A 22,809-nucleotide genomic window follows, 5' to 3' on the forward strand; every position below is an offset into this window, starting at 1 on the left:
GTCTTAGGTTCAAAATTTTTTTAGGTGTTATTAACTCTTGTAAGATTAATTCATACAGAGTTTTACTTTAATTTTTAATTGAGCCCTCTACATGTGAACGGTATAATTGGTCCTAACACGAGGATTAGTTAAGGTGTATATAAACTGACCTGGATACCAAAAAAATTACGCACTCACTATTGAGAAAATATTGTGTCATGCACGTGCCACGTTCACCCTCTATGAAATAGTAACCCACAAGGCCACAAGATAAATTGATAACAATGCTATTCACATAATAATTTAAACACAACAACTTACACAACATTTCAAATACATGTGGGGCCCACACATAGTAATATGTGTGAAGCCTACATATATGTGAGGGTGAGAAATTGTGTAAATTGTTGTATTTGAATTGTTGTGTGAGTATATTTTTGATAAACTGATCTCCCATCTTCATCCACCCGAGATATTTGTTTGTCCCCTCTCTCTCTCTCTCTCTCTCTCTCTCTCCAAACAATGGCTGATAACCACAACCTCCAAAACCCTCATGCCATCATGATCCCATACCCTCTCCAAGGCCACGTAATCCCTTTCGTCCACCTGGCAATCAAGCTAGCAACAAAGGGCTTCACCATCACTTTCATCAACACCCAATCAATCCACCACCAAATCTCCAAGTCCCACTCCTCCCCCGGCGACGACATATTCGCCGGGGCAAGAAAATCTGGCCTCGACATCCGGTATGCCACGGTCACTGACGGCCTCCCCCTGGGGTTTGACCGGTCATTGAATCACGATCAGTTCATGGAGTGTGTCTTGCACGTTTTTTCAGCCCACGTGGATGAGTTGGTCGGAGATATAGTGCGCCGGTCGGATCCTCCGGCGACTTGTTTGGTCGCCGACACGTTCTACGTTTGGCCGTCGATGGTTGCCGAGAAGTATAAGTTGGTTAATGTTTCGTTTTGGACTGAACCGGCTTTGGTGTTGACTTTGTATTATCACTTGGACTTGCTAAGGGAAAACGGCCATTTTGGTGGTTCCGGTACGTGACCTCTCTCTCTTTCTTTTTCTTACCGTTAAAACGAATTATACCACTCAAAATCGAGTTTGTGAAAGATTGTTGACACTAATCAAATGGAATTTAGATGTTCTCATGCGAGTGATCGATCCCTTGTGCGATATAAAATGAAACTGATTACCGGTTCCGTCTATTTGACCATTCGCACAAACATTTCATTATTTTATAAGTCTCGAGATGTAATTACTATTGATGTGTTTAACGGTAAGATTGATTCTCCAAAATCAAATAGCACGGGGTTAAGTTGTCTCAAACACCTCAATTATATGAGAACAACAAAATGCTTAAACAACTTATTTTTTGCCCGGCTTAGCTCGATACTATTTTACAACTCTCTCTTACGTGTGCAATTGTGAGCAAATGCATAAATGTTTTTGTTTTTTCAAAGTCTAATTAATTAAGAGAAATGACTTTGCCACTCACTTTTTTGTTAACGGCACTTCCCTATAAGTGTATTTTTGCACCAAAAATACATTTATAGGAGAGTGGCGTTAACAAAAAAAATGAGTGGTAAAATCAACAGCTTTAATTAACTAAAAGATTTGTCATCATCTCATTTAGGAAAATCCGTGTAATTGGCCGACTATTCCGACTAATTACTAATTTGGGTTTTATTATAAAAGATAATCATTACACTCTTATTGGATAAGTCATCCCCGGTCAATGATTTGTGGGTTTATATGCCATTTCGAAAACTAGCTAATCTGCATGTATGGAGGATTAAAAAGCTTGTGGATCGATATTGGTTGTTTATAATTGGCTCCTATTTGATAGCGTATTTGATTTTGGATTTCAATCCCATTCAACAAAAATGGCCTACAAAAAATACTGAAGTTTAAAGTTTCAGAATTGTCTCAACAATTAAAGTTCAAATTTCAATCAACTATACTAGCATTGTTTCAACATCTCAAAAACCAACATTAGACCGACAATAACCTTGTCCAAATCTACTAGAATTTGCATTCATCCATGTGCGCGCGCACACACACACAAAAGGTGACCTAGCTAGTCTAATCGTAACTTTGTAGAACCCATAAAAATAGTGTCCCCCATTATCCACTCACCTACACAAAAAGTTGAAAACAATATGCATTACTATACAATAATGCATAGACAATGGTGGGAGTAAGGGACCACGCACCATTTTGACTAAGAAAGCCAAATACTAACACATATGGGAACCTCACACCATTCAAAAACAGTGAGTAAAATAGAGAGACTAAATTCAAAGATAATAAAATACAGATCTGCAACATTCCCAATATGATTCCAATCATATAATAATCAACACAGCGGAATATAAAATAACAAAGTCCCGTTATTTTTTTTGAAAAAAATAGCAATATATTCGAGTTTTAACTGCAGCAAGTTTGTGATCATGAACCACGATACTAGACGACTTGAAAAAGTCAGTGTCGATGTCCAGAATGTATATATACTTGGGTTTCTGTCCAAAAGAACCACAGTGCAAAAAGTTTCGCTCTATGATTAAGAGAAATGATTTTGCCATTCACTTTTTTGTTAACGGCACTCCTCTGTAAGTGTATTTTTACACCAAAAATACATTTGCCAAAAATACACTTACAGGGGAGTGGCTTTAACAAAAAAATGAGTGGTAAAATCAACAGCTTTAATTAACTAAAAGATTTGTCAACATCTCATTTAGGAAAATCCGTGTAATTGGCCGACTATTTCGACTAATTAACTAATTTGGGTTTTATTATAAAAGATAATCATTACACTCTTATTGGATAAGTCATCCCCGGCCCATGATTTGTGGGTTTATGTGCCATTTTGAAAACTAGCTAATCTGCATGTATGTATGTATGATTAAAAAGCTTGTGGATTGATATTGGTTGTTTATAATTGGCTCCTAGCTATTTGATAGCGTATTTGATTTTGGATTTCGAAGTTGTACCACTGATCATTTAAAATTATCCCGTAAAAAGCATTTTTGAAATTTGAAATCGTATCATCCACTTGTAGAAATGTTATCCTCTCTAATTTTTAATGATTGATATTTTCTCTCTCTTGAGACTCGGGTGCATTTTTTGAAAGATTACGCCCTTCTAAGTAAATTTTTTTTTTCTTTTCCCGAGCCCTTCTAAATATATGCATGATAATAAATCTACCCTATGGTTTGAAATGTTTTGAGAGATGTGGTTAGCTTTAAATTTTCAAAACTTCTACCAACAACAAAAGAAGTGAATTTAACTTTTCGATTAAATTAGGGTAGTAATTTTCATACTCCCTTTATTTATAACCATACTCCATTTTTTTGTCTTTTTGTGGTGTGAATTTACAAAGTTGTCCATCCAAGTGTGAAAGAGGATACAAATTAAAGGTTAATTTTGTCAAAAGGACAAAAAAGGAGTGTGGTTATTAAAAAAGAAAATGTGAAAATCAATTATCTTAAATTGCTACAATAAAACTTGAAGATTGTTTAACAATGAATGCATATCCCTGATAAATATTTTCTATTAGCCATTCGAGTCATCTCACCGTTTTCAACCCCTGAATTTTGGCCCAAAATTGAGACTCTACTGTAATGTAATTTACATATTAATATTAGAATATTTTCAAATAAACACATAAACTAGGTACTTGGTTTAGTGGTCGCTTAATGTTGTCATGCAATTGGGAGTGTGTGATTCGACTCTCATGCAACTCCATATTTATTTTTTCACTTTTCAGGCCATTCCTCTTTCATTTATTGTTTTACTTTTTGTTGTATTATGAAAAATCACATTACTCAATTATTTGGTTGAAAATTTTCAGCTAACAACCACAACAAAACTACAGAAAATATGTGCTCTTACATTTGATTAAAAAAACTTATCCCAAAGGGTAAAAAAAAAACTTATCACATTACTTAATTACTTTGTTGATTTATTTGGTTATTTTTTGTACTTTTATCATTTTTTTTAGGAATTCATGAATATATAGGGGGTTTAATATAGAAAATTCACTTCGGGCCTTAAAAAATATATATATCGGCACGGGGTACACGTACTTTACGGGAAACGTACTCAAATTCTTTTATTTCCCTTTTATTTCTTTCAATACCCTTTCTATGCATAGATTTGATGCTAACTCTTTTGAAACGATGAAAGTTTCACAACCAATCATCCCATCCCATCCCATCCCATCTATATCCTATAGTGATGTATTTGAGCCCTACAAACCTCCAAACCTCCAAACCCCCATTTCTAATTTCCTGAAATTTTGACTTTTTTTAAACTTTAAAAATTCCACCACTTTACACATGTCCCACCGAAAGGCAAAACTATAAAAAAAAAAAAAAAAGAAAAAAAAGAAAAGAACCCCATGTCCTATCCCACCCATTGGCCTAATGAAAAAAAACACACACACACTCCACGTTCAAAGGCTCGGCTCACAGGGCAGTTATGAGCAGAAAAAACCTGAAACAAAACATAAAACAAAAACCCCTCTCACATCCACACTACTAGCGTTCAACCCGTTCTATACACAGGCAAAACTAATATGTACGGGCGAGATTAACATACTTGATGTTTTAATCGTGGACATTCTTCATACGATTAAACTGTTCTAGCGTTGTGTTCATTCGATGCACGGGGCAATAGAAAAAAGTAGATTCACATTGGGTTTTTTTCCGTTTCCGTGCATCAAACGGGCACAACGTTAGAACGGGTTAGTTGTATGGAGAATGTCCATGATTAACACATCATGTAGATGTATGTTAATCTCGACCGTGCATATTAATTTTGCCTGTGCATCAAACGGGTTGAATGCTAGGTTTATATAAAAGCAAGCATGAGCAGGCTCAAACAACTGGAACCTAGCACAACAGAAAAAGGACTACTTCTTGACTTCTTGTGTATTCCTCGAGTACCGTGTGATAACTTTTACAGTACATTATACGTATTTTCTGACTATTTAGTTATCGCAATATAAACTATGTGAGCTATTCCTTATCTCCCAATAGAGAAATATTTATTTCCAGAGTAGCCAGAAATAACTTGTTTAAAGCAGCAGTTCATCGTGACCGTCCAAAAGTTTATTTCCGGATTTTAATGAAGTTTTTCCGGAGAAAAGTTTAACTCTTCCTCGGAAAAGTTCCATTAACATCCAGACTGTTCAAAACACTTTTGAACGGTTACGATTGAGCGCTGTAAACTCTTGTTTACGGTTGCTCCAGAAATGAGATTTTCTGCTCCCAATAACTTTTTTGGGGGGTAAACTAACCACTTTATAGAGCAAACAAACAGAATGTATAGAGTTTTCCAATACAGACTCTGAAATGGCTACCAACAAAGAGCTTTAACAAGGAAATAACCGAGAACCAAAGCCTAAACACCAGCTAACAAAAAACAACAGAACTAGACAAACCGACAACTAGCTAGGAACTAAAAATCCTAGAATTTAAGTCCCATATATCAGCCAGCAAACAGTTCCAATCAGTCCGTTTGAGGCTTCTCCAAGAGCATAGGCATGCCCGAACTTCATTAATAATGTGAGATCCCAAGAGCGGAGTAGGAAGAGCTTTACCTTGGTATATTCTGGTATACCTTTCACGCCAAATCCAGTAGATAGAAGCTACCAACGAGAGTTTGTAGATTCTGCTAGAGATAAAGGCACCAATCATCTGAGAACACACCCAATCAATTTCCTCAGCTAGCCCCAAAACAGTTCATGCAATTTGATTCTTGGTTAATACCATTTTCCAAACCTCCTTAGAAAATGGAGACTCAAAAAATAGGTGTTCATGGGACTCCATGGCACCAAGGCAGAGGACACAATTAGCATCAATCTCCATTCCCTAGCTAAGCAACCTGTCCTTTGTAGAAAGACGACCCATAAAAGTAATCCACTCTATGAAGGCCCATCGAGGAACATGGTGGGGAAACCAAACACTTTTCGCTAGGAAAAGCAGCCCTCAAAGCCAGCCAAGCAGAATTGGCAGAAAACTTGCCATCCTTACTTAAGATCCACCTAACCGAATCAGGAATAGCAATGTTTGGGATCAAAATAGGGGGGGGTATGTGCAACAATTTCCCTTGTGGCCATACTCCGAGGTCTAGGCCATTTCCAACTACCACTACAAGAAAAAACACATTTGGCGACCAACTTTCGGCGACCAAATTATTTTTTGTCGCTAATTGTCAACTTTTGGCGACTAAAATATTTTTGGTCGCCGATCGTAGACATTTGGCGACTAAATTCTATTTTGTCGCCGATTTTGTAGACCTTTGGCGACTAAAACATTTTTAGTCGGCGAAGCGCTACCATTTGGCTACCAACGATCATTTGGTCGCCAAAAACAAACAATGGGCGACCAACCAATAGTCGGCAAAGAAAAACATTAGGCGACAAAAATATTAGTCGGGGAAAGCTACCAATTGGCGACTAAATTCATTTTGTCGCCGTTTGTGTGAACCTTTGGCGACTAAAATATCTTTAGTCGGCAAAAGGCTACCATTTGGCTACCAAAGGTCATTTTGTCACCAAAAATTTATATATTATATTATAATAAACTTATATACTTATTCCATCTACTTAACTGAAGTTTAACCCATATTTCACCGTTAACTCCTTAATTAAATCTCACTTTTTTTAAAAAAAATGGCAACTCCTTAAATCTAATGTTAAATGCTACCGAAGTAACAAAAAAAAAAAGCTCCTTAATTAAATCTCACTTTTCTCCTTACACTTTTTTTTTTAAAAAAAAATTCAGTTTCTCCCCTCTTCCATATATTCTCAGCAAAGCCAAAAAAAAAAAAAAATGCTCATATGAATGGAGAAAACCTTAAACCTTCATTTAAAATAAGGAAGAGGAAAAATCTAATAGAATTTATCCAATTAACTCTTCCGCTAATCTTTACAAGAATCAATCAAATTGCATAATCTTGTCATTCAATGAATCATACTCACTCCGTCCCAAAATGATTGTTCGGTCTGCAAAACGGATTGATAAAAATAATACAATTTTTTCAAGAAAAAATTCAAACTTTTTTCACAAATTAAAAATACTCATTGATATCTAGTAAGTTGTTAAAAAACTTTTGATTTTTTCTTGCAAAAATTGTATTATTTTTAACACCCCGTTTTGCGGACCGGACAAATAATTTGGGACGGAGGGAGTACATAGTCCAACTTCTAGCCACTATAAAATGAGTTACCGATATCATTTTTCCCATCTACCCCGATGAAAATATTTTTCAATTGCGGCATGACATTGTTGGAATTCAAACGGCAATGACATTTTTGCTCTGGACTCTTTTGAATTTGATTGAACGTCCAAATTAGCTATTCCAATTTTTTCTTTTTTAAGGTTTTCCATTGGCGTTCATCTGTTGGATATGTGTTGTTTCGTGTTTTTTATTGGTTTTTTTGGATTTTTCTCTATTATATTTTCAGACAAAAAAAGATTATCTAGCCTTATAACTAATTCCTAGATGAGAAAAAAAGGACATTGAATTGTTGGAGTTAATGGTGAAAAGGATTAATTTCCCTACGGTGGAATATGGGTTGGGCTAATTTCTATTCGGTAGAGGTTAGGCAGATTAAGGAGAAAGGAGCTTAGGCCGATGAAAGGTTGTCGTGAGTCTGAGGTTGGAGGAAGTCCTCCTACTGGGTAGGAGGAGATACGCGTTCATCATTTAATCAAATAGCGTGCATCTACAAAATGTATCTGAGCAAATGGAAAGGTTGTCGTGAGTCTGAGGTTGGAGGAAGTCCTCCTACTGGGTAGGAGGAGATCCGCGTTCATCATTTAATCAAATAGCGTGCATCTACAAAATGTATCTGAGCAAATGAAAATAACATGCCGTTTGTGGGTCATTTAGTTTTTCTAAGATGCCCATTGGTACATTGCACAAATTCTCATCATAAAAACCCCACTATGAAAAAAAATAAATTACGAAGAACTTTTCAAATCTCTATCTGGCCATGGTTTCTCCATTTTTAACTCCAATGAAAAAAAAACCCTCCTACGCTACTAAGGAACTAAAAAAATTAGACACTAACTCAATTTACGCTTTTCAGGTCTATTAGCAAGACATAACCAAAGGTCCATGAAGCGTTTTAAAAAAAAGCAAAGACAGGAAAAAAAGTTACGTTAAACTCATTTGAAATGGGACATGTTCGACTATTATGACCTTAGGCATGTAACAAAATTATAAAAAAGAAGAAGAAGAAGAAGGAGGAGGAGGAGGTAGCTTCAATGTGATAAAGAAACGGAGTGAGATGAGGATAATTTTTTTTTAGAAGTTAGAGTTTTTTTTTAGATGTCGAAGACTCAAGGGTAGTGTTTTAGAGAGTCCTTTTTGGTAGAAGAAAGGATTTTAGTTGGGATTTTGCGATAGTGGACTATCAATTTAGATTAGGTTCTTAGGAATTTTTGAATTTTAATAAAAAAAACAGTTATATCAGTAATAAAAAATATACGAAGAGGATTTCAGATCATTTTATGCTAAAGGGTCATAATAAATATTTGTCTCTATGGCTTTTATGATTAACTTACATTTTTCATTTGTTCATATGGCTCTAATATGAGAGCATAAAGTTAAAAATTAATTATCACTATTTTAGGGTAAATTATAAATAAATGTATTATTATATATAAATATTGTTTTATATATTGTATTTTATTTTCTTATGTAATAAATATATTATCTTCATGAATATAGCACAAGTTAAGTGTGTAGCCCAGTGGTTGTGCACCCTTATAAGGTAAAGGAGGTCGGTGGTTCGATTCTTGGCAAAGGCATGTGGTTGGATTATTCCACACGCGCCACGTGGAGGATCCAGGTTGATCCACGTGGCGGTACAAAGATGGGGCCATGTGGCACCCAAATTTTTTTAAATATTATTTATTTGGCATGACATTTGGCGACAAAAGTGTTTTAGTCGGGGAAAGTTGTATTCGGCGACCAAAAACGTTTTAGTCGGGGAAAGTTGTATTCGGCGACCAAAAGTTTGGTCGCCATATGTAATTATGATTTTCCGAAAAGGTTTGAATTAATTAGATTTGGCGACTAAACTTAGTCGCAAATACCTTTCGCGACAAAAGTATTTTGTCGGGAAAAACAATCTTCGGCGACAAAAAATTTTGGTCGGCAAAAACTTTCCCAGACCAAGTGTCACCGACCAAAGTGGCGACCAAAAATTTAGTCGTGGAAAGGTTTTGGCGACTAAAAACAGCCTTTTGGCGACTATTATTTTAGTCGGCAAAAGTGTTTTTTCTTGTAGTGTACCTTGATGTATAATGGTAGACACTTTGGTAACTAAGCAAAGATCTCCCTCTGTCGACTGCTACAGCATCACCCAATTTCTGGCATAAAGGGCCTAAAGCATGCCAATTATCAATCCAAAGAAAAGTAGAGGATCCATCACCAATCACGTATTTAATCCACGGTTGAGCTAGATCTCTAAGATTAAAAATCTTCCTAATGGTCCAAGAAGCCTCATTAGGAATTTTATTTCTCCACAAGCTTTGATCTTTAATAATGTAGGTGTGAATCCATTTTATCCCTAACGTATCACACTTTAAACACAGGGCCCATAAGTGTCTTAACATTGAAGCTCTATTCCAGTCTTTAAGAAGTTTGAATCCTAAACCTCCCTCCTCTTTGGGGGCACACACAAACTGCCATGCCACCTTAGCACCAGACGTTTTAAGTTCAAGACCAGACCAAAGAAAGGATCTCAACATTCTCTCAATGTCACCCAGCACTTTTTGAGGAAAAATAAAAATTGAAGACCAATAGACTTGGATGCTGAAAAGAACATACTGTACCAATTGGGCCTTGCCTCCATAAGACAAGGTTTTATTCGACCAAGACTGGATTCTACTAAGGATCTTCTCTTTCAACTGAGCACAATCATCAGCTTTGAGAGTAGTAGAAATAAGAGTGACCCCTAAATACTTCACAGGTAAAGTTCCCATAGGGATAGCTAATATAGTACTAAGATAAGCTTTGATTACCTCATCGACTCCTGAGAAAAAAATGGTACTTTTCTGCAAGTTAGAGCCAAGACCAGAGAATAAATGGAAATCAGTCAACATATCTGCCACCAATTGATTGAAATGTTTTAGCTTGCACCCCACAAAGAACAAAGAGATCATCAGCAAACATTAGATGGTTGATGTTTAAAGCTCTGCATCTTGGATGAAACACAAAATCAAGGCAATGACCAATCTTATACTGAAAGAGGGCAGTGAATCCTTCCATAACGAGTAGGAAAAGATAGGGAGACAGTGGATCACCTTGCTGTAATCCTCTCTTTCCAGGAGAAAACCCCTCCAATTCCCCATTTATCACTACTGAAAACATGGGAGAGGTAATGCAAACCTGTATCCATAGTCCATAGTCCTCATGATGTTTAGCAGAAAATCCTAATCTACTGAGTCATAGGCCTTCATTAAGTCCATCTTAATAGCACATCTAGGGCTGCCACATTCTCTATGATACTTCTTGACAATCTCCTACATAAGCAAAATATTGTCCACGATTGATCTTCCTTTTACAAAAGCAGATTGATTGAGGCTAATAACAGCAAGGAGTAGAGGCTACATCCTGTTAGCAAGGATTTTAGTCACACATTTGTAGACCACATTGCAATAAGCAATGGGCCCATAATCTTTGATAGAACTAGGGGATTGGATCGATCTTAGGAACCAGAGTCAGAGCAGTACAATTCCATTGTCTTGGCATTATCCCACTTTGAAAAAACAATTGGATGGCTCGAATCACATCTTCACCCACGATGTCCCAATTCTTGTGAAAGAAATCAAAGTTGAACCCATCTAGACCAGGGGCTTTATCCCCTTTGATGGACCACATAGCTTCTTTGATTTCCGTGCGAGAAACAAGCTTGGAGAGACTCTCTCTTTAACTCCCTGGGAAGTCTCTGAGTGACAACAAGACTGACCACATGGGAGGCGTCAACCTTCTGAACAAAAGGTGTTCCAAGTAAACCCATGTAATAACCAAGAATCACCCTTGATAGCTTCAGGATCTGTCAATCTTGTACCCGAACCATCAGTCAAACTTAAAATTTTGCTTCTTGGTCAATGAGACTTTAGTTTTTGGTGAAAAAACCGAGTGTTTTGGTCCCCTAAGGCAAGCCATTGAACCCTAGATTTCTGTTTTTGAAGACACTACTCTTGAACTAAAGCTAGCTAACTCTTGTCTAGCTTGATGAACTCTGTCCCCAATTTGTGAGTAAAACTTTTTGTTAAAAGCCCTCAGAATTGGTTTTAATCTCGCAAGTTTCCCGTACAAACGAGAATGACATGAACCATTTAAAGGTGTGCCCCAAGACTTTTGGACCTCAGCCTTAAATTGATCATGTCTCATCCAAAAACTGGAAAATTTGAAAGGAATCTTCCTGGGGATCTCTGGCAAGACATCCACCAAAATGAAGCAGTGGTCAGAAATTCCCAGAGGTAAAACGGTTGTTTCTGATTCTGGGAATTTGTCCAACCATGTAGGATTAATAAGGACTCTATCTAAGTCTTGCTGATTTATGCCTTAAGAAAAATCTTGTTAATTACTCAGGTTGTATTCCACCCGAGGTGGTTTTTTTGCTGGAAAAAAATGTAAATGGTTGATTTGTTTCTAATGAGAATTCCCGTTATCGTGTCAAAAAAAATATCTAACTTGCTCTTTATATCTCCAAGGCCCCCCTCTTATTAGACCAAGTAAACCACATGCCTTTAAAAGCCATATCATCCATTTCAATTAATGCTATCAAGGCAATCATTTAACTTATTAGCAGCACCTCTATCAAAGCCCACTAATCTTTTAGACAGCCTCCGAACAACATTGAAGTCACCTAATTGAATCCAAGGTACATCTCCAATAGAAGAGAGTAAAGAAACCTCATCTCCATCCAAAAATCTCTCCGAGTAACCAATAACTTAACAAAGAGTAATTGTAATATTCCACCTGAAAAATCGTTCAGTTTTTTTCTTGTCAACTTCTGGTTTTATATTTCCCCCACCCCCACCCAAAAAAAAAAATTAAAATAAAAAAAGGATGCTGAGGTGCATGTCAAGTTTTGTGAGTAGCAACAGTAGAAGAGTTTGGTCTCAGGTCTCTTTGACAGTCTCTTTATACTTTCTTTTCCTATTTTTCCCGATTTTTGGAGTATTTTTTGTTATCTTTTTTCTAATAATAAAGTTTTTTCTTTACCGATCAAAAAATATTCCACCTGCAAAATCAATCACTGCATAATTTGTTAGAAATACACTACATGCATTCCAAAAGCGTTGGATGGAGAATTACTCTAGATAAAGCCCAAAAGCATGCAAGTTCACACCCAATTGGCCAAGTAATTGGCGCTTGAGACTTATGGGTTTGCTCCCTCCTCAGGTCAGTCTCAAGTTCAATTATTTTTGCCAGCAATTCTTAGAGCCACCTCATCTCCCTGCGCGTGTGAAACGGTTGTGGGAAGGACTGTCGGGAAAAGTTTGAGGTGCGCGCAAGATGGCCCGAGACACTCTGCATTACAAAAAAAAAAAAACATGCATGTTCAGATGTGTTCTTTTGATTTTTTTTTTTTTTTCTGTTGAGATTTATCTTCAGAGATGTGTTTAATCACACTTGTGATTCGCTAATTAGATTCTTATTTAACCAGATAATCGTAAAGACAGCATAGAATACATACCGGGCGTAGGGCCCATCAAACCAACGGATCTGATGTCGTATCTCCAAGCTGCCGATATATGGACCGTGGTACACCGGATAATCTACAAGGCATTCGCGGACGTTAAGAAGGCAGATATAATCATCTGCAACACAGTGCAAGAGCTGGAGCCAGAAACAATCTCAGCCCTGCATCGGAAGCAGCCCACTTATGCAATCGGGCCCGTTTTCCCGACCGGGTTTACCAAGAGCCCCGTGGCGACGAACCTATGGCCCGAGTCGGACTGCACCCAATGGCTCGATCCCAGGCCTCACGGGTCGGTTTTGTACGTATCGTTCGGTAGCTATGCCCACACTAGTAAGCACGACATTGTGGAGATATCCCATGGGCTTTTGCTTAGTGGGGTGAGTTTTGTTTGGGTGCTTCGGCCCGATATTGTGAGCTCTGACGATACGGACTTCTTGCCCGCTGGATTCAAGGAAGATATCAAGGAGCGAGGGGTGATTGTGCCGTGGTGTTGTCAGGTTGAGGTGATATCTCATCCTGCGGTCGGAGGGTTCTTGACGCACTGTGGGTGGAATTCGATATTTGAAAGCGTGTGGTGTAGTGTTCCTATGCTCTGTTTCCCCCTTTTGACCGATCAATTCACCAACCGGAAATTGGTGGTCGATGATTGGAAGGTCGGACTCAACTTATGCGATGAAAGGCCAATTACGAGGGAGAAAGTTGCAGATAATATCAACCGTCTGATGAGTGGAGAAACATCAGACAAGCTACGAAATGGGATGAAGAAAATAAGAAAGACATTGGAGGATGCAGTGGCAACCAATGGAAATGGTTCGTCCGAAAGAAATTTTAAGCAATTTGTAAATGAAGTGAAGGTCAAAATAAGGAAAAGGAGTGGGATTGCCATTGGGACATAACAGTGGTGCTACAGTTCTCGACGGAGAAATCCCGATCGGAATCCCGACGCTCCGTTGGACCCACTCTAGTCACCGGACAGCCGATCCGAGCCGTCCAAAAATTCTAAAAAAAAAACCAAGTGGGCATCGCGGGAATCAACGGCATCTGACATGTGTAGGTGGTCGATCCAAACACTCCATTTTTGGCCGATCCAGACACAAAAATGGATTGTTTGGATCATCTACACACGTCGAATGCCGTTTATTCCCTCCAGAGTGTGCCCGGCAGGGCGTCAGGATTTTGATCGGGATTTTGGGTCGGAAACCGTAGACTTTCCGGGGACATAATACGTGGTCGAACGATAATTGCTATGTCCAAATTCCTTGTCTTTGTTCAATAATATCATGATTCATATGAGCTAGTAGATAGGCCCAAGTAGGGCCGAATATGTTGGCCTTTTAAATTTTATCCCTCTTCTATTTGAAGTTTGAACACTCATTTGTCCTTTTGTTCTGTCCAATCTTTTATTCGATGCTCGATATCCCTTGGTAATATTGCAAGTAAATCCACTATTTGATTTGAATAGTTTGTTGTTTTCCGTTGAAGTCGAGCATTTGTACATGGTATGGAATAATGGTAGTTGTGAACGCTCTTTAAAAAATTTCTCAAAAAGAAAACAAAAACTTTTTAGGACTTGTTGTAAATGTCGTTTTTTTTTTTTTTATATCAAAGTAATCTTCGTTGATGATTTTGTTTCAAATTGAAACAACATTGAGCCACTACATTCTATACACAATTTCTGTATTATTTTTATGATTTTTATAGGTCATTTGTTTGTTGGCGGAAGAATTCATAAGTGATACACCAAATAATTCTCAATTTTTTTTTTCTAAACAGACAGCAATGAATAAAGTTGTTCAAATTTTTTTGGCTTACACTTTATTGCTCATTCTTATAAATAAGCAATGTTTTGAAACCTGGTTCGGCCCGGCCAATTGGACCCGGTGGCCCGTTGACTGGCATAAGCTCCAGTCTAATCAACCTTCCAAAGCCGTTTGCAATGCAGAGCCGCTTTGAACCGTATAAATCACAAATCGAAATGCTGGACCGTTTTTACATAGCATATCCATTATCCACTACAGCAAGTCAAGTGCTTTTGAAATCTATGGTAATTAGGAGTGAACATGGATCAGATAGGTTCGGTTTTATATATAAAATAAACTAAGAATCAAACTAATACCTACAAATTGAGAATTTGGAAAATCAAATCAATCCATAAAATTATTCACTGAACGAAACCAATCCAAATCAGTAAAATACGATTCGGTTTCAGTTTGCTTGAAATTTCGAGATATCCTCGCAAATTATTACTCCCTCCGTTCTAAAATGAGCGACCTTTTTGAAAAAACGTGTCATTTTCAATTGCTTATATCTTTCAATATGAGTGTTAAAAAATATGCAATATAGATCTTATTTGATAGATTTTAATTAGTTTTATTAAACAAAGTTTTCAAAATCACATAAAACTTCATAAATCGAAAGATATAAGTATTTTAAAATGGCACGGAATCCCAAAAAGACCACTTATTTTGGAACGGAGTGAGTAATTAAATTTCTGAAAATTGAAGAGACAAGATAAACCAAAACTAATAGGTTAAAGTCAATTCTATTAGTGTTTATAGAATAAACAAAAATGCTATGTGCATGTACATTGGGAACGAATTCTGCACGTATTGTTGTTGTGGCGAGGTGACAAGTAAAAGTGGGTCCACTTCCCAAAAATGCTATGTGCACGTATATTGGGAACAGATGCTGCATGTATTGGTGTTGTGGCGAGATGAGAAGTAAAAGTGGATCCACTCCCACTTTGAAATCAACCCAAATTTTGGTTAAAACTATGAGACTCAATGACTTTTGTGTTGGTAAGTTAGAGAACAGAATTATGAATAGTGTGTTATGTGATAGGTGTGAAGTATTGCTTTAAAAAAATAATGTAAATTGGAAAATTAATTGACTATAGGGCTTAACCTATGTTTCTATTTGGTGTATCTATATTATAAAGATATATATAGACGATTCAGATCGAATTAGAATCAGAACCAGTAGCATAAATTCACAAACCATATCATTGAAGATGGATTGTAATTTTTGGAAATTGGGACCAACTTACACTAGGGGTGCTCAAAAAAATCGTTCGAACCGTAAAACCGGTCCAATCCTGACCGAACTGTCCTATTTGGTCCGGTTCTGCGGTTAATGAGTTAGGTTATGGTTCAAAAAAATAAAAATCATTAATTTTGGTTTGGTTACTGGTTTCCAATTAAAAAACAGTGGTTAGAACCAAACTAAACCGTGTATATATATACACACGGGGCAGTTCCGGGGACCCTTAAAAAAATCTCTAAAAAAACCCTCAAAATCTTAATCTCATAGTTTCCGATCAAATTTTGATGATCCGAGCCGCTCAATGTGTTCAGAACGTGATTTTAAAGGTGCCCGCGAGAAATTGGCAAAAAAAATAACCGGAAAGGGCTTGATTTGAGCAATTTTTTATTGAACCGTTTAATAAAAAACTGTTCGGATGAAGTCTTTCTCAGTCATTTTTTTGCTGATTTCTAGCGAACATCTTTGAAATCACGTTTTGATTACATTGAGCGGCTCGGATCATCAAAATTCAATCGGAAACTTGGGGGGGGGGGGGGGGGGGGGGGGTGTTTAGAGGTTTTTTTAAGGGTCTCCAGAACCGCTCCAATATACATATAAATAAAATATAAGGGTGTGAGGACCACACAAACACAAGTTTAAAAAAAGACTGAGATTTATTTGATCCACGGACTGGTGTGTGCTCTCCAACTCCCTTAAGAAAACACCCACACTCTTATAAATATATTACAAAAATGCCATCAAATGGTGGTAATACCGTAGACACAGGCAAATACTAGTCTACCTTGTTGGTATGTGCTCTCCAACTCCCTTAAGAAAACACCCACACTCTTACAAATATATTACAAAAATGCCATCAAATGGTGGGTAGTGCCGTAGGTACGGGTAAACACTAGTATACATATAAATACCTATATGTCTGTGTAATTAAATATGTATTTAAATTTGGTAGGTTAATCTTTTCCTTGCTAAAGTTAATTTATTTAGAGAATAAATCTTATTTGTTAGGAAAGTTCTTAATAAAATTTCTATTTTTATTTCACCGATGAGTTTTTGGTACTTTAAAATTTTTTAATTTTATGAGCTCATATGAATAAGTGCTTGGATGCTAATTGGATAGAATCAGAACAGAACCAAAATCAGACCGATCTTTCGATTTGGTTCTGGTTAGGTTCCACGCATATATTGGTTAGGTTTTGATTCTTAATTTTCTAGAACTGTCTAAAATGGTCTGGTTACTGATTTTCTAGAAAATCGTATCAATCTGGACCATGTGCACCCCTAACTTACACCACTCAAAAACCAAACCAAACCTAAGGTGTTTTTGGATTAAATTCACGATTTCACGGTTTTTTTTCTCACGAAATAACTAAAGTGGGTTTTTTATTTTTGCAAATATTGTATACATTAGAGGGAATTAGTAAAGGAAGTTAATGAGTTAGTCTATATGGGGTTTAGATGCTATCCATAACACTGAACCCACAAACCGTCCACAATAGGACTTGAACCCTGGTCTCCACAATGGAGAGCCAAGTAACTAGGTGTTTAAAACCGAAAATTAATGCGATTCAAACATTTTTAAATGGGCGGTGCTATTCGCAGCCCGCTTTCTACTACCAGCAGCCGATTGCTACCTACAAACCACCACATTATAAGGATTTGCTACTTCCAACCAAAAAAAATTCCCTGAACTCCCCATTTTGCCCTTATACATACAACCCAACAATCTCAAATATCCCAACACACCTCTCTTTCTCCCCCGTCCGTTTTTTCTCTTTTTTTCTCAGACCTAGGTTTCTCTCCTTCGTTCCTCCCCACAGCGCCACCACTGGTACCCACCATTACCGCCACCACCCACCACACTGAAACAACCCTCCTCTTACCAGTCACCACTCCCATCACACCAAACCAACCCCGTTTCTCTGTCTCTCTTCCCTCGTCTCTTCTTCTCTCCGGTCACCACCACAACACCACTCCCACCACACCACAACAGCAGCATAACTTTGAGGCGAAAGATATGTGAGAAGAAAGCACAACACGCCGGCATCACCAACGATTTTGAAGTTGAACATTTATAAAATTTTGAATCTTGTTATTACGAGATTTTTTTTTCCGTTTGATTTTTGTTTGAATTTTTCTTGAGAAACCCATAGTACGTACTGCTATTTCGTGTATTTCAAATTTAATAGAACATTAGAGTCCGATTATTTTCCACAATTTCAGATAGTTGTTTGGCACCTATTCAGATTTTCATATCTGAAATTGATTGCCTCATTCGGATTTTAATTTCCTATTGGCCGCTATTCAAATATTATAAAAGTTGAATTGTTAACTCATTCTGAATTTTTAATATCCAAAATTTATCGCCTCATTCTGATTTTAATATCTAAAATTTATTACCTCATTTGGATTTTAATATCCAAAAGTTTATATCTCATTCAGACATTACAGTCTGATTAGTCCCCTTCATTCCAAGTGTAGTGATAGTGATAGTGAGAAACATAACATTGACATCAAAGTCTAAAAGAGTTTGGTACTTCAAACAAATTTCAAAATACTCAACTTGATACCATATGCGAATCTGCGATTACGTAATTGCGATGTGCAAATGTAAATATTCAAAGTGTGGGCTTTCCAAGAAAGTTAAACTCATCAAGGAGGTATGTACGCACCCTGGCTTGGGTTCACACAAAAGCTAACTTATGCTACATTTATGACCAACTGTACAAGTTAAGATCTTGTTACTGCAAGGAATAAAAATTATGCCACAACCATTTTCTATAATTTGTTGCTTCAATCAACAAATTGAAATACTGTGGGGGTGGTTTTCTTCGTGATCTTCCCTGTGTAGCTTTCTTCGTGTGTTGGGTCGTGGGAGATGGCGTTGGACTTGATGTACCTGCAAAACCGGAGGGGGATGTTCCTCCGAGAAGAAGCTCCGACGAATTAGTCAGTAAGTGGAGAAAGGAGAAGAAGAAGAAGAAGAAGTTTAGTAAGAAATATGTTGGTAAGGAAGAGAGAATGCAGTTGAAGAGAAGTTTTTCCGATCCCCTTGCTTAGTGGTAGTACCCTTCTATTTATAGGCGAAGGGGTAGAGTGCTGAGCAAGTTGGCTTTACTTTCCACGTGTCGAGTAATGCTCGGATGACATCATGCAGCAAGGCCATTTAATGAGCGCCACTTCCCAGATCTTTCAATGTCACATGAGTCGATGTCAGAAAGGTCACATCGCTCAGAGATGTCACTTCGAATATCAGAAACAACAGCTTACTTATCAACAGATCCTTCCGGAAGGTTCCATAAACGATGATACTCGGTGGAACTCCCTTCTAATGGACGAAACTTCTCCGAGTATTTGACGTGCTATCTGAAGAACAACTCGACCGAACGAGAGGACATCCCCGGGCAATGGATAGGATCACCGAGCGAACTCGAATTTATGTGTGTTCGGATAGGCGTACATCGTTCGGCGAAGCACCCAAGGATCCACCTATCCTTCAGATATTTCGGCCCCCTACAATAGCCCCTCAACTCCTACTTTACTTGCTCGGACGGGAAGGAGGAGTTGAATAATAAGTGGCCGAACGTCAATGAAGATCCAAAGAACTAATGACTTGACGAATCGTTGAAGTTGTTGAACGGAAAAAATGCTTGGAATTTCTTTTGACACGTGCTTGCAGGTTTCATTTAATGCTTCTGCAACCGCCGATTTGAAACGTTGCTAAGTGTCACGATTACATTGGGTGGTGGTACGGCTCGTTTCGTTATTTGCCACATGTCCTTCATCGAGCGTCACATCAATCTCTCGCTCAAATCCAACGGTCAGGGTTCAATACCGCTTCGAATTCTTCACTCAGTATAAAAGGGCGGGGGATGGAGAGAGAAAATCACTTTTTCCCCCATTCTCAATCGTTTTCCCTGTTCAAGCGTCGTTCGACACCAGAAATCGCCAGAAATCTGCAGATTTGAAGGATTTGATCATAGATTTCTCTCGATTTTTTCAGGTATTTCTCGAGTTCTTTCATTGTCGATGCATTTTGGTTATTTTCAAATGCTTTTAGCCCCCTTAAAGTTGGGTTTTTTCCTTTTTTTTGCCTGGACTGAAACAGTCGCCTAATCTCCCACGTGTTCATGTGTTCTTCCGAACACATGCTCATCTTCAACTCGTGTTCTTCTGAACACGAGGGTAACTTTAAGTATGAGTTTTTCCCAAAGGAACACTCGTTGAGAAGCTTGGTAATTCGTGTTAAGCTTCTTAATCACTGGTTCCCTCATTGGAGACACGTAGGGTTCCCAATCGTTTCTTTGAGCGGTAGGAATCCCTTCTTCGGAATTTCTTCGGAAGGGTTATCGTTTGGGAAGTAATCGAGTAGACTAGAGATCTCTCGGAATAACATAGAACACCGGACATAGGCACTAAGGCTCCTGGCCATGCAAATCGCTAACAGTCTTATCCCATGCACTTATTTGTTTCTAGGTATGGAGTCCTCAAAGTCAACTTCGTCGGGTGAATCTTATCAGTCGGTGAATACCGGAGCTTCAGATTTTGGTAGAGTTGATCCTGAATTAGCCGAAGTAATCAGAGACTTCGCCCGGAGCTACCGAACGGGGTCAAGTGGCGGGGTTCCCGAGGGAGTAGAAGGGATCGACTATCCCGCTAGGGTGATTCCCCTCCGAACAATGGGGCCAGACCCCAATATAATAGACATAGATGAGGAATCATCTGATAGAGAGCTTCATCACGACAAAATGGAAAAGGGAGAAGACGCCGAGGGAACAGACGAAGCTGAATCGGAAAGAGAAACTCCTGTCGCTTCGTCAAGCCGAACGAACGAAACCGGCGTCGTCGGAGAGTCTTCGTCGCAACCTCCGAAGGCGAAGAGAAAAATCGTTCAATTGGATCCCAACGTAATTCCCGACCGAACGGGGAGGGATCCCTGCCCTTATTTGGAGTGTTTCCAAGATGAGAAGAGCTTGAACCTCTTCCGAGCAGTTTACGACGTTTCTGATGATGTCATTATCACGCCGGTCCGGGGCCCCCGAATAAGATTTAGTGACGAACACATCACCGTTCCCTTGATGGCGATTATGGAAGGGGGCCTACGGTTCCCGATGCAGAGAGTCTTGAGAGAGATCCTTCACCGCTTCAATCTCACTCCATGCCAGTTGAGTGTGAACTCTTACCGTATTATACACTCTGTAATCAAGCTCGCTGAGGTAAAGATGTTCAGGCTCGAAGCCTACCACTTCTTTGAGAATTACATGATGTCACGAAACGTTACGTACTCCCGGTACTACCTGTGCTCCCGAAGGAAGATGGAAAAAATCATTCCCGAGGGTATGTACGACTCGGAGAAATGGGCCTCCGATTACGTTGAAGTTCGAGGAAATTTTCAATTCCCCGAACTAGAGTGCGGACAACTCGAAATCGCCACGCGAAGGGGGACCCCAAATAAGAACAGTTATTCGTTAATTTGGTGCTATTCCTATTCTTGTTCTTATTATACTTATCTATTGTTTTTGATGTTCTTTTCTTCGGCAAATACTACCAAGCTCAACAAGATTCTCTTAAGGGCGGCGAGGGGTTGTGGTCTTGCTGATTCCCTCCTCACCATTCCAGCGGAGGAAAGGGACACCCCGACAATCCTCAGGTACAAAGCTACGTACGGGGGTTGGATCCGACGAAAGGTAACCAACGATCGTGAGCAAGCTTCGGAAGTTGGCTCCGAGAATATTCCAGAGGAGTTTCTTCTGAGCTTTGATAAACCTCTCCGAGGGACAATCCGCTTACCTACCGAGGAAGAGCCCTTTCGAGAGCAAGAAGAGATGCCTCCAAGGAGTATCAAGGCCGTTCTCCAAAAGAAGTTGGAGGAAAAGGAGAAGGAGAAGGCCGAGCTTAGGAAGGCTGGAGCCTCGGGGTGCTTCGGGCTCCGTGTCAAGCAAGAAAACCCCGCCCCCCCCCCACCCTCTAAAAAACATCCTTTAAGCGCTCATTCTTCCCCGAAGGATACACTCGCGAGCAAAAAGGCAAAACCACCTTAGAATGGGAAGAGCCAGGAAGTTGAGCTACCGAAGGGAACGCAGGGGGAGAGAGAGAGAGAGAGAATGGAGCTTGCTTCGGACCTCGACACCCCGTGGGTGCCTAACTTTGTCACGCCGAGCAAAAAATAAGTTTTAAAATTGGACAGCCTGAAGGAGGACCCCTCTCTGGCTTTTACTCTTCTCTCTGGGCTGGCCTTACCGAGGGATATACAAAGCCCCCGTCTCTGAAAGCAGCCTTGAGCGAGTATTACTTTCATGTTGGAAGAGTAAGTAAATTTCTCGTACTTGCAATGATTATTTGTACACTCGCTCTAGTTTCCCGGAATAACTTTCATTTTGCTTTGACTGTAGGCCACCCAGTCCATCATGAGTGCCCAATGTTATCACACCGAACACGATAAGAAGTCTAAACTGCTGAAGCAATCGGTTGAGCATAACAAAAGCGTTGCCGAGGACTATAAGAAGAGCTTGGAGCAATCCGAGCTTGTGCGGCAAGGCTAGAAAGTTCAGATTACAAATCTGAATGACCTGATAAAGGGACTCCAAGACTCGGCCGAGCGCACAAGGGCCGAAGGAAAAGAGGAGGGCCTGTCTGAGGGAAGAGCCTTCGGGCGAGAGGAGATGAAGAAGGAACTGGAGAAGGAGCTACAGGAACAGTATTATAAGGGGTACGACAAGGGGTACACCCAAGCCGAGGAGGATGTGGCTGACCAAATTCTGGAAGTTCAGGTTAAAATTAAGGAGGGTCAGCACAAGGAAAGCTTCATGCTCGGATATAACAGGGGTTTCGACGATGAAAGGAGGACTCTGGTGGAAGTACCTCCCCTCCCCCTTGCCAAAGCTGAAGCAGAAGATACAACAGCTGACGCTGCCGACTTTACCACCGTACCAGCCCCTGCAGATGCTCCAACAAATTGAATTTAGTCTAGTTTAGCTTGAAGTGGCTCTCCTTTTTTTTTTTTTTTTTGTTTTTGAATATGGTTGGCTCCGAACAATTGGAACCTT

General features: G+C 39.0%; 1 protein-coding gene and 1 long non-coding RNA gene across 2 annotated transcripts; both read left to right on the forward strand.

The window, feature by feature from the left end:
* The first annotated feature begins 416 nt into the window (after positions 1 to 416).
* LOC131324725 (UDP-glycosyltransferase 86A1-like) lies at positions 417 to 14,183 on the forward strand. The gene is made up of 2 exons (XM_058356810.1): positions 417 to 1,027; positions 12,689 to 14,183. Exons 1-2 carry the CDS (start codon positions 502 to 504, stop codon positions 13,618 to 13,620), a joined length of 1,458 nt encoding a protein of 485 aa, XP_058212793.1. The 5' UTR covers positions 417 to 501; the 3' UTR covers positions 13,621 to 14,183.
* Positions 5,166 to 12,049, forward strand: LOC131324726 (uncharacterized). Its single transcript, XR_009199423.1, has 2 exons — positions 5,166 to 5,280; positions 11,981 to 12,049. It is a non-coding gene; the product is annotated as an uncharacterized LOC131324726 (long non-coding RNA).
* Positions 14,184 to 22,809: the final 8,626 nt, after the last annotated feature.

The sequence above is a fragment of the Rhododendron vialii genome, chromosome 4a, assembly GCF_030253575.1.
Source record: "Rhododendron vialii isolate Sample 1 chromosome 4a, ASM3025357v1".
NCBI classification, from domain to species: domain Eukaryota; kingdom Viridiplantae; phylum Streptophyta; class Magnoliopsida; order Ericales; family Ericaceae; genus Rhododendron; species Rhododendron vialii.